The 11,327-nt window shown below is 48.8% G+C and overlaps 1 protein-coding gene across 1 annotated transcript; it reads left to right on the top strand.

Annotated features, from left to right (window-relative positions):
• Positions 1 to 112: 112 nt before the first annotated feature.
• LOC116862679 (stabilin-2-like) lies at positions 113 to 7,642 on the top strand (the record flags this gene model as incomplete). The annotated part of the gene is made up of 5 exons (XM_032850038.1): positions 113 to 253; positions 1,377 to 1,484; positions 2,389 to 2,517; positions 3,360 to 3,476; positions 6,976 to 7,642. Coding segments are annotated over 5 exons (546 nt in total), but the record flags the coding sequence as incomplete, so codon positions are not given.
• Positions 7,643 to 11,327: the final 3,685 nt, after the last annotated feature.

Genomic DNA, 11,327 nt, shown 5'->3' with positions numbered 1-11,327 from the left:
CTTCTCTCCACATGGATGCAGAAGGCCATGGAGAGTGATTTTTTTTTCTTTTATTTAAAATAAAATTGCCTGGCTTCTATAGACCATTCTTGCGTTTCTCCTTTCTTCTCAGACGCTGTCTGGGCGAGACATTGAGCACCACCTCGCCAATGTCAGCATCTTCTTTTACAATGACCTTGTCAATGGTACTGTCCTGCAGACTAAGCTGGGAAGCCAGCTGCTCATCACCTCCAGCCAGGACCAGCAACAACCGGTATGAAAAATCTTCTGGACTTGCTGGCAGAACTGGAGAGAATATATTCAAAACTCTTAGCATACAGTAGGTGCTTAATAGATGACAACTATTATAATATGAAAGTAAATGTTAAACCTATAATCAGGGGATGGTATTAGGTGCACACTGTAGTACACCACGCTGTTCTGCAACCTCTATCCCTTGGGGAGTAAACCACTGGTGACCTCCAGCCCTGGAAACTGGTAATGATGGATGAGAAACTTGACATGAAACCACGTTTAAAGCTTTCTGGTCCTCTGCCTCTGTTTCACAGTGACAGTGGCAGTGATGCTATTGGTGATGATAGTCATGGTAATATTGACGATGATCATGAGGATGATGATAGTGATGGTCATGATGCTGATGGCAGTGGTAGCCGTGGCGACCATGACATAGAATCATAGGCGCTTGTGAAAATTCAGTGACTCTGTGCTTGTGGCATGTAGGGCTAGTGTGTGATTGGTAGCAAGTGCCAAATGAGTACTATTTTTTAATATTTACCTGATCAATTATTTCTTTTATCGAAGATTAGTGGTTTAGACCAGGGTTTCTCAAATTTTAACATGCATTTGAATCAGCTAGAGTTTTGTTGAAATACAGATCATACTTTAGCAGGTGGAGTATGGGGACCTCAGGTTCCACATTTCTAATGAACTCTCAGGTAATGCCCACAACCACAGGACAGTAGATCATGCTCTGATTAGCAGGGGATGAGATCCATTCTCTAACAGCTCAGTGGGATGTTCAGAGCAGTGGATTCAAAGTCCAGAGGCTTAGGGTTGGCCATTTGCTATCTGGGTGATCCTGGACAAGCCATTTTCCCTCTGAACTCTCATCTGGTAGACGAGTTGGTAGGACAGAATGGCCCCTTGGGTTCCTTGTACCTCTTCAATCTGCCTTGTGGCCCAAGGGCAACTAAGGTGTTCTGTGCTGTCCAGATGGGAGCAGAAGTCCTATGCTGCCTGTTGGTAACAATAGGCCTGACCCCTGGACTGCAGGACCTGGGAGAAATTGAGCAACGTCCTTCTATCACGCGGTTGCCCACATGGGGAAAAGAGGCTGATGGCCACAGATCTCCATCAGCCCCCTCTCATTTCCCCAGGAGACCAGGTTTGTCGATGGAAGGGCCATTCTGCAGTGGGACATCTTTGCCTCCAATGGGATCATTCATGTCATTTCCAGGCCTTTAAAAGCACCCCCCGCTCCAGTGGTGAGTATCCAGGGCTCCTGGTGGGTGGGTGGAGTTCCAAGGTCCACTTGTCCTCTCCCCAAGAGGCAAACTGTAGCTAGAAGCTTTGTCTCCTGTCCTCTGGAGATGGGAGGAGCCTCCCATATCCACATCCGCAGCAGCCGGCCTCAGAGATGTGAGGTCCTGGTTCACCCCACCCCTGCTCCGGTGCCTTAGCAACACAACACCCACCACTATTGATATTTGTTGAGTGAATGGGCCAATAGAGAAGCCACTGGGAGGGGAGTAAGAAATCCTGAGCTCTGGTTTGTCCCCTCCACTTCATTGTTGTGCAACTTGGACAGGTCTCTGAGCCCCATTTTTTTCATCTGCAAAAGGGGGGGTCATAATGCTGACCCCTTGGATTCTTGGGAGGATTATGAGTCAATAAATAAAATAATTAGGACAGTCCTTGGTACCCAGTATAGCAGGCTATAGGAGGGTGGGTTTTTTGGTATTGTTAGTATTCTGCCTTCTAAATGTGTGAGGGAAGGGTGAGCCCAGCTGGCTTCTGGAAATTTCAATAGCATCGTGGTTAAGTGCACCAGCTCCAAAGCCAGGCTGGCTTCAGAGTCCACCTACCTCTACTCCTCACTGGCTCTGTGATATTGAGCAAAGCACTTACCCTCTCTGGGCCTCAGTCGCCCCACATAAAAATGAAAACAGTGATACATGTCCCTATCTCTTGGGGCTATTATAGGTTTAATTGGATTATGTCATGGAAGGGGCTTAGACCCCAGTAGTAGGAAGGGCTAACTACATGCTACCTATCTTATCCTTCCTTTTATCCCAATCGGCCCAAGATGCCTGGGGGCCAGCAAGAGTAGGGTGGGCTCCAGAAAGCACTCCTTCTTGGCAAGGTACCCCCTCCTCTTTCTCTGTGCAGGCTTCAGTCCACACGGGCGTGGGAACAGGGATATTCTTCGCCACCGCCCTGGTCTTTGGAGCCGCTGCATTGGCTGCATATTCTTACTTCCGACTAAACCGGAGAACAGCTGGCTTCCAGCATTTTGAGGTAAGAGAGGCATGGGAACATGGTGATGGGGGAGATCCCTCTTTGGAGCCCAGTCCCTGACCGGCTGCCTCACAGAGCTCACATGGGAGCCAGGGGCTGGGCTTGGAGGCACATTCACCAGGGGCCAAGAACCCTCCCCTCGGAGGGTTCAGGAGACAGGCAGGCACCTGGTCTGCTTGGTGAGAGCTTCAAGGCTGACTGACTCTGGGGGTGGAGAGGGTCGAGGACCTGCATGGTCGGGCCTCACTCTGCAGCCAGCCTCAAAGCTCGCCCCATTTGAACTGCTGAGCCCACATGTAGGTCAGCAGGTCAGCTGAGCAGGGGAGGCTCCGGGGGGGTGGCGTGTGGCCACAGCACAGTAGCGGAACACCCCCCATTCTGTGCTTTCTGCCCCTGCCAGCCCAGCCTCTCCTCCAGCTGCCTCCCCTAGATGCGGCTCCTCTGGCAGGAGGCCATTCCCTCCTAGCAGAGCACCTGCCGATTTATAAGCTCCAGCATCTTTACCGACAGTGTGCACGCCGTAGGAGTCCTTTCATATTAAGTTCAAGGACAGGCAAAGCCACTCCAGGGTGATGGGAGTCAGAAGAGCAGTTACCCTGGGTGGGACTGGGTCCTGTGGGCATGGGCATGAGGACGCTTCTTGGGGAGGTGGCAGTGGGTTGGGGGGAGGGTGGAAACACCCTGTGTGCGGATTCGGGTGGCAGTCACGCTTGGATGGACGTATGAAGTCCTTGAGCCCAGCACTTAAGAGGGGTGGGCACGGCTTGCTTTACCTGACAACTTGAATGAGCCACTCCTGCCCTGGGGACATCCTGTCAGCCTGTGCTTGTCTTTTGGAGCAGTCGGAGGAGGATATCGACGTCGCGGCTCTTGGCAAGCAGCAGCCTGAGAATATACCAAACCCTTTGTATGAGAGCACCCCCTCCGCTCCCCCAGAACCTTCCTATGACTACTTCATGGTGAGTCTGCCTCTTTACCTAGGAACAGATGCAGGTGGGGTGCGGGAGAGTGAGGTCTTCCAGCAAATCCAACTGGAAAGCTTTGCACCAAGAAAGGCACATTTCTAGAATGTGTCTCAGGGCAATAATCCTAAAAGCCAGTATTACAAGCTGACTGAAGCCAGGTGACTATTGAGTGTCCCTGGGTTCTTTGGGGTGAGATCTCCAATAATTAGAGGTAATAGAGGCTGATCACCCCCAACCTCACGACCAGGTGAGAAGTGATTTGTCACACGAAGAAATTTTGGGCTGCATTCTGTCACAAACATTTATGAGGTAGCCAGTACAAAGACAGACTCTGGCCATAAAAAGCATTTTTGGTTTTTTTTTTTCTTTCCCTTACGTTATGCTTTAAACACATTTCCATGTTGGGGGTCTCTGGCTGGCTCAGTTGGTAGAGCATGCAGTTCTTGATCCCAGGGCCATGAGTTCAAGCCCCACATTGAACATGGAACTATACCTACTTAAACTTTTTTTTAAAATAAACTTTCATTTTACATGGTTGCCACAATTTTTCTGCCCATTGTCAGAGCTGCTTCTTGCTTTTGGAACTATGTTCCTTTTAATGACAGCAGGCCGGGTCCAAGGATCCAGAGGGGGTCCCACAGGACCCACCAAGAGGGTGAGTGGCTTCTCCTAGGATGGAAATCAAATTTGAGCCAGCAGAAAGAGAGAGCAGAGTTTACTGAAGATACAGAGAGGGCAGATACAGATGGAGTGCTGAGACACAGGGAAAGGAAATGAAAGGAGCACGAGTCTCGTCTGTGTTCTGGGTCTGGAGTTTTTATTGAGGAGGGTGGTCTGGTGTATATGCCCCCTCAGGCATCCCAGAACTGGTTAGAACAAAGACCAGGGCCCATCTGTTAGTCCTTGGAGCCAGGGGCCCCTGGCCCAGAGATGTCTAGCTGCTGGTGGCCTGGAGTGCGCATATGGTAGCTTAGTCCCGCCATTCTCACCTGGTCCTTCCTTAGATGTTATCTGTTCTAGAGAAATCATTAACTCCTTGGCTCTTCCAAGGAAGACATACACTATTTGCATTAGGAGGCACGTGTAAGGTGGGGCCGGGGTGCACATCGTATCGAGAGTGAAAGCAGGAAAAGGAGCAAAAGCAGCTCTTTATGGAGTCCTTTGGTTTCCCTATCTCACTTTGATCAGGTCTTTGCTCTCTAGAGGGACATGTTCTGCTCTGATGTTCCAAGGAATAACCATTTGTTTGTAGTTAGTGATCCCTGAGCCTGGATGGGGCTCCACTGACTTCATCCCAGGGGGAGCCCACAGCAAGGTACCCCATTCACACGGAGTGTGGAAGGTACCCCTGCCCATGGCCTACTACCAGGTCAGCACTGAGCAGCTGGAATAAAACTTAATTCTTCCTTTTATAGGGAGGTAAGAAAAATTGATAGCTAGTGTGTACCTCAGGAGACTGAGCTGACAGCATTGCTCAGGTCCAAGGAAATCACCTGAATCTGGCCTGTTAGTCTAGAACCCTCATGAAGAAGTAGCCAAGGGGGCTCCTGGGTGGCTCAGGCGGTTGAGTGTCTGCCTTTGGCTCAGGTCATGACCTCAGAGTCCCAGGATCGAACCCTGCATCAGGCTCTCTGCTCAGTGCACAGCCTGCCCTTCACCCAGTTCCTGCTCTCTCTCTCATACACATACAGCTCTCTCTTAAATAAATAAAAATCTTAAAAAAAAAAAAAATGTAACCCAAGCCAGAGAGCTGCCGTGATTGATTGATGCTTGCACATATGCTACCTTTCCTGCAAAACTCTATTATGGCTGTTGCATTCTGGCAAGCTGGCACTGAAACATTACCGAAATATTTTATTGCACCATTTTTCAGCTCGTATAGTGCAACAGATATTTTTGTTCTTCTGCAGTGAACCAAACGTAAACGTCTTGTGTTCTCAGTGTCCGTGGCAGCAGAACTAATATCTTTGCAATAGACTGAAAAATAACCTAGATCCTAACCTACTTTGTTTTTCTCATCAAACCCATGTAGAAGTTTCCCCACCCAAACTGAAAGGGTAAGTTCGGCTGTTGATTTCTTAACTAGTAGTTCATGTCTGGAAGCACTGTTATGTTGAAATCAACCTGATGTAAAAAAGCTGGTGCAGCGGGAAGGGGGTGTTATCCATGTCATTCCGTGTTCTTCACGCCTTCTCAGCTGCCTGTCCTCTTCTGAGAGCTCTGTCAGCACCACGCATGAAAGGTTCTCCTGAGGCAGGAGACAGTGTGTCCCAAATGCGGGAGTCAGATGAACCCTTCTCATCAGACCAGGTGGCAGAGATGTTCCAGGAACAGAAATCTGAGGCTGCCCCCCGGAAGGGACATCCTCCATTCTCCTGACTTTTATATTGAAGGTGGGGTGCCTGTACAATATTTGTAGCAATCCAGACATCCGGAACACATCCCGTATGCAAAATAACAGCACTTCGGGGCCAATCAGAGCCGCAGGCAGCACCAGGCTTGGGTTCTGCCTCCAGAGTATGGCTTCTGATTGGACTCTCAAATACTCAAGAGCCAATGACAAAGAATTTTTAATCTGGAAGCAGTTTTTTGTAATCATACTAAGAGCCACCTTTGGTAGGGTGTGTGTACCTTCCTTAATGCAGTATCCAATTTAAGCCTCATACTTCCCTGTGAGGAAAATATTATTATGGCCCTTTATAAAGATGAGGGGAAAACACCAGAATGGAACCCACCTGTCCAGGGGCCATAAGCTTCAAGGAGGGCAGCCGCCCCCAGAACCACCCTACCCTCCTGCCTCCTAACACAGGACGGCAGCATGAGCAGACGCTCCTCCCACGCACGTGTTCACAGGGTGCTTGGAGGAGAACTGTTTTAGGCTCTTGGGAAGGAAGTTTTCCTCCACCCTCTTAGAATCCCTGGCTGGATCTGAAAAGCAATCTGACAGATTCACAGGAGAAAAGCGAATCAACTTTACGGCAAGTCTGCATGTACCTGGGAGTCCTCACGAGAGAATGAAGACCTGAAGTGACCAGAGTGGAAGCTTTTCTATCTTTTATACAAAGAAACAACACATCTGTGCAGAATGGACAAGACAGAGGTTTTGGCTTGTGGGGAGTACACGGTGACGCAAGTAGGAAGATATGGAGTTTAACCAGGTGGTTTGTACAGATTTCCTGGCCCCAAATTCTTGTCTCTGGTGATCAATGTCTTCTTTCCTCCTGGTGCAGGGAGGGTTTTATGACCTGTTCAAAGGAAGAGAAGCAAGGTGGGGGAAGTTCACAGGCACCATCCTGCTTCTGCTGGTATTTTTTTTTTTTTCCAAAAATTCCTTCAGTTTAAGATATTTAAACTGCCAAGGGGCCATATTTTGGTAGCGTGTTCTAAACCCCTTCAAGGTCTCAGAGCAGGGACCAGAAGGAATGCTCTGCCTAGAAAGATCCAACAAGCAGGAGGGCCTGCGCCCAGTGTTTGAGAGACCTCTCTTTTCCAGGATTCCGAAGACCAGCAGCTGGACAACACCGACCCCCTGGGGGCGCTGTGAGGGGCCAGACCTGCTGCGGCCAGCCACCCCCCTCGGCCATCTCCTCACCTGCCTGAGCCTCCTCAAAAAGGCTGTCAACTGTGAATCCTCACACCGGTTGTCTGGAAAGTAAGGTCCTTTCACATTTTAAAGTAGGAAGTACTCAAGCCATACCTCATCTCTCCGGTTAATCTGGGGGATTACTTTGTTTCTGTGGGTGAGGGGTCGTGTTAAACCCACCCACCAACCCAGGGGGACTGTCCCTCCACTGTCCCTCCTTTGTACCTTTAGATGGCACTTAAGTACATTCTCCCCAACGCTCTGACCTCATCTCCTTTCCCCATTAGGCTGTAAGCATCCAAAAGGCAGGGACCTGCCTCATTCATCTTTGTATCTCGGGGTCTGAGACATGCAGTGTGCTCAATAAATGTTTATGGAAGAGAACTAAAGTCAATGGAACCAACTGGTGTTTTGGGAAACAAAAATACTGTTTGCCACAGAAAGGGTCAAAGTCTCAAGGTAAAATCCACTTACTAGAGCTAATGAGGGCCTTTTCATTTAGCCAACACCTCCCTTTTAAAGTCTTCTTTCTTAATTCTGTTTTGTTCGCTTGTTTGTGTTTAAGAAGACATAACCAGTTCACAGTCACTGGGTGGCTAGAATTAAAACGACAGATAATAACAAATGTTGACAAGGATCTGAGAAATCAGACCCCTCATACGTCACTGGGAGGAAAGTAAAATGGTGCAGCTACATGGAAATGTTTGGCAGTTTCTCAAAAACTTAAACACAGTGTTACATGATCCAGAAATTCCACTCCTTGGCATATATCCAAAAGAACTGAAAAACATGTCCCCATGATAACTTATATAAGCTCACAACATTATTTATAATAGCCAGAAAGCAGAAACGACCCAAACGTCCATCATCTTTTGAATGGATAACCAACAGTGGTATATCCCTCCAGTGAAATCTCATTCTCCCCTACAAGGGAACTAGGTACTGAGGACGCATGCCAGCAGCACAAAGAGAACCTGAAAACACCAGCCGAAGGCAGATGCAAGAGACCACAGACTGTATGACTCCATCTACATGAAATTTCCAAAATAGTCAAATTCACAGAAAATAGATTAGTGATTGCCAGGGACAGGGAGTGATGAAAATGTTCTAGAACTTTCCAGCGGTGATGTGTGGACTCGGGACAATTTTTGACTGTGCACAACTCTCCCAAGCAGTGCAGGATGTCTACCACACCAGGCCCCTGTCCTCAAAAGGTCAGAAGGGCCTTTCCATTACCGTGACATTGAGCACCCTCCAACCCACCCACCATGCACTTTCAAATGGTCCCAAGGGGGTGGGACTGGCCAGCTTTGGGAATCACTGCTGGGACAGAGAAGGGAAAAGCTGGGTTGAGCAGACCTCAGACTCTCCTTTAGGCCCAATAACTGTTCCACGGGCTCGTGGTTTTTGCTGAGTCAGGTGAGACATTCTGGAGGCCCCAGTATAAGCTTTTTCACAACTCCCGGAAAGGAAAGAAGTCACAGTCTCAGGCAAAGGAACAGCTTACCATCTCCCTGGGACAGCATATCATGATGAAAGGAATGCCGTGTTTCCAGGAGCTCGCTCCCCAAAAACAACGAGAGATAAATTCTCCAGTGAGAATGGTACCACCATCACAGGGACAAAAATGCAAGTGATGGAAAAGGAAGACAGCAGGCTCTCCACGGAAGGAGTGAATGGGACAAAGGTCTGGGCACACCGAGACATCAACGACATGAAGGTGGTTTAATACATGTGCACACACACATAGTTTTTAAAAAAAATAAGCTCTTCAAAATATTTATAAATTTATCCAAAACTCAGTAGTGATTTGACTTCATGGCACTCATTCCTAATTTAGTATTATTCAGCATTTTCTTCCCTTAAATCATGGCTTCTGATTTTTAGCTTTCCTGGCAATTTTGATGGTAAGCATGTGGAGGACCATCTTCTCCGGCTCTCAAAGAAGGAACTATCCGTGGGGGAACAGCATTTCCAGGGTGGAGGTATTGGCTGCCTACCCAAGTCTGAGCTCGTGCTCATTTTCCATCTGTGCCTTAACTACACAGTCTTCTGGGTCTGAAAACAAGCTGGGGTGCTGGGACAAATGGGGTGAGAAATGAACCACACATCTTCCACCCTTTCTCACTGGGGTGTTCTTTTTTGGGTACAGTAGAATTCGATACGGCTTTGCCACTAAAGCACACAAAAACAGACTACTTACAATGAGCCGGACACAATTCAAACTTTTATTTGGCAAGTTCAGTCTTATAACATAAAATCGAACATTTAGAATAAATAGCAAATTCACATCCAGAATAAATAGTCTACCTAGTTCGCATGTATGGCGCCTGATACCCTACGGGCACCCTCTGTCATTCTACTAAATACTTGGAACACGGTGTCCTCAGGCTTCAAGCCGGCAGTGCTAAGAAAGTACGGAAGCCTGTAGCAAGGGTTGGCTGCCCCGGGAAGCAGAGGCCAAGGTGAGGTTTGCATGCAGGACGAGTGCAGGCAAAGTGTTCTTGGGATCGACACCTGGGGATAGAAAAGAAGGAACGAGGAGGGAGGAAGGTAGGGCTGGAGTTGGCTGCTCCAGGAAGGGGGTATGAGTGACCTTCTCTGAGGCTGGGCTTCTCCACTGGGGAAGCTCTGGAAGAGGGCCACCAGCTGAGGATGGGGAGCCAGCAGCTGACCCAGCAGTTGGGGGTTAAGTCCCTGGGTTCTGCAGGTGTTCTGCACAGCCAAGCCCATCCCCCTCTACGAGCACATGCACCAGTCAGTGCGGTGAGGGACGGTCACTTAGTGCCCGAGCCTGGCTGTTCAATTACGCACCACAAGGGCTACGCCGTGTGCTAGAAACACCAGCTCCAGAAGCACGGGTGCCCAGAGGGCACGGGGAGCGTGGCGCACGCACCTACAGAACTTTTCTCGTCCAGCCTCACGCAGCTCTGAGGTGGTTAACGCGTGCTTTCAGCAAGGTCATGGCGCCCTCGCCACAAGGGACGAGAGCAGGACTGGGCAAACTGGGGCCGGAGAGCCACATCTAGCCTGCAGTGTTTTTGTAAACCAGGTTATGACAGAACACAGCGTGCCCATTCCCAGGGCAGTGGTGGCAGAAATGGCCCGTGAAGCTGCAAGTGCTTCCTTGCTGGCCCTTTACAGGTAACACTGGCTAACCCTGCATCAGAGAAACTTCTCTCCCCTTCCTTGCCTCAACCCACAAGGGTGTTAAAGATCAGCTGAACCTGAGGCCAGGCTCCCAAATGCTAATGCAATAAAAAAAAAAAGAGAGAGAGAGAGAGAGAGAGAAATGGTACAAAAGGAAATTAGTATTAAGAGGGAAAAATATAGGCTCCCTTGTAGTTGAATAGAGCAATCAAGGAACCCTGCCTCTGGCCAAATGTAGTCTCAAAGCGTTCTGGACAAGGGCCCCCGAGTGGGTCTTTGGCAGCAAATGAGCACTCGGCGCCCGGAATCAAGTCCAGTATTTAGCACATTCTACTGCTTAAAAGGCCTTCGGGAGGAAGAAAGAGGAAAAGCCATTTAGTTCCCCCAAAGCTAAATTATTGAGGAGGGAAGATGACTTCTCATTTCTACTTTGCAATAATTAAGAGAGCCAATGCAGTCAAAGCAACTAGTAATTTAGTCTGAGATGTGCCCAAATCAGTAACAGGTGGTTTATGTTACATAACATTACTGGTGATGGCAGAAAACAGAGCTGAAGAGACTTTAAAAATTAAAAAAAAAAAAAAACAAGGCTATGTCAGAAGGAAAGAAGGACCTCTAAGTCAAACTCCTAAAATACTTTAAAAGCTGAGTTTCATCTATAAAAGCAACTACAAAACCAGTTGTACGAGTCCCTTCCATGGCAGTCCACCCCGGGTCCCACAAGGCCTGCAGAGCCACCGCCACGGCCGGCTGAACTGTCCCTGCACCACCAGTCTAACCGATGTGAAAAAACAGGAGATATTTTTCAACATGCAAATCCATCTTCTTCTGTTCGCTTTCCAAACTGATTTTCTAAATGGTAGAAAACCGACTCTGTTCCCTTGTACCACTGCGCTTCCCTCAGTGGGTACCACCGAGAGCTGGAAAGAACGAAATGCCCAGGGCAGTGCACCAAACCCCAGCGGAGTCAAGAGAGTTGCAGTCTATCTTGATGGAGCACACACGGGAAGCATGCCTCGGGCTGTCCTCCACGTGGACACGGCCGCCCTGACCCACGTGGCTGGCTCTGGCGTGGGTTTAATCCACCAGGTGCCTGCTGTGTGGGCCCGGCT

Source organism: Lontra canadensis, unplaced genomic scaffold (assembly GCF_010015895.1).
Source record: "Lontra canadensis isolate GAN:19392208 unplaced genomic scaffold, GSC_riverotter_1.0 scaffold299, whole genome shotgun sequence".
Taxonomy (NCBI): domain Eukaryota; kingdom Metazoa; phylum Chordata; class Mammalia; order Carnivora; family Mustelidae; genus Lontra; species Lontra canadensis.
Note: the sequence above shows the minus strand (reverse complement) of the source record. Positions and strands in the feature narration are given on the sequence as shown.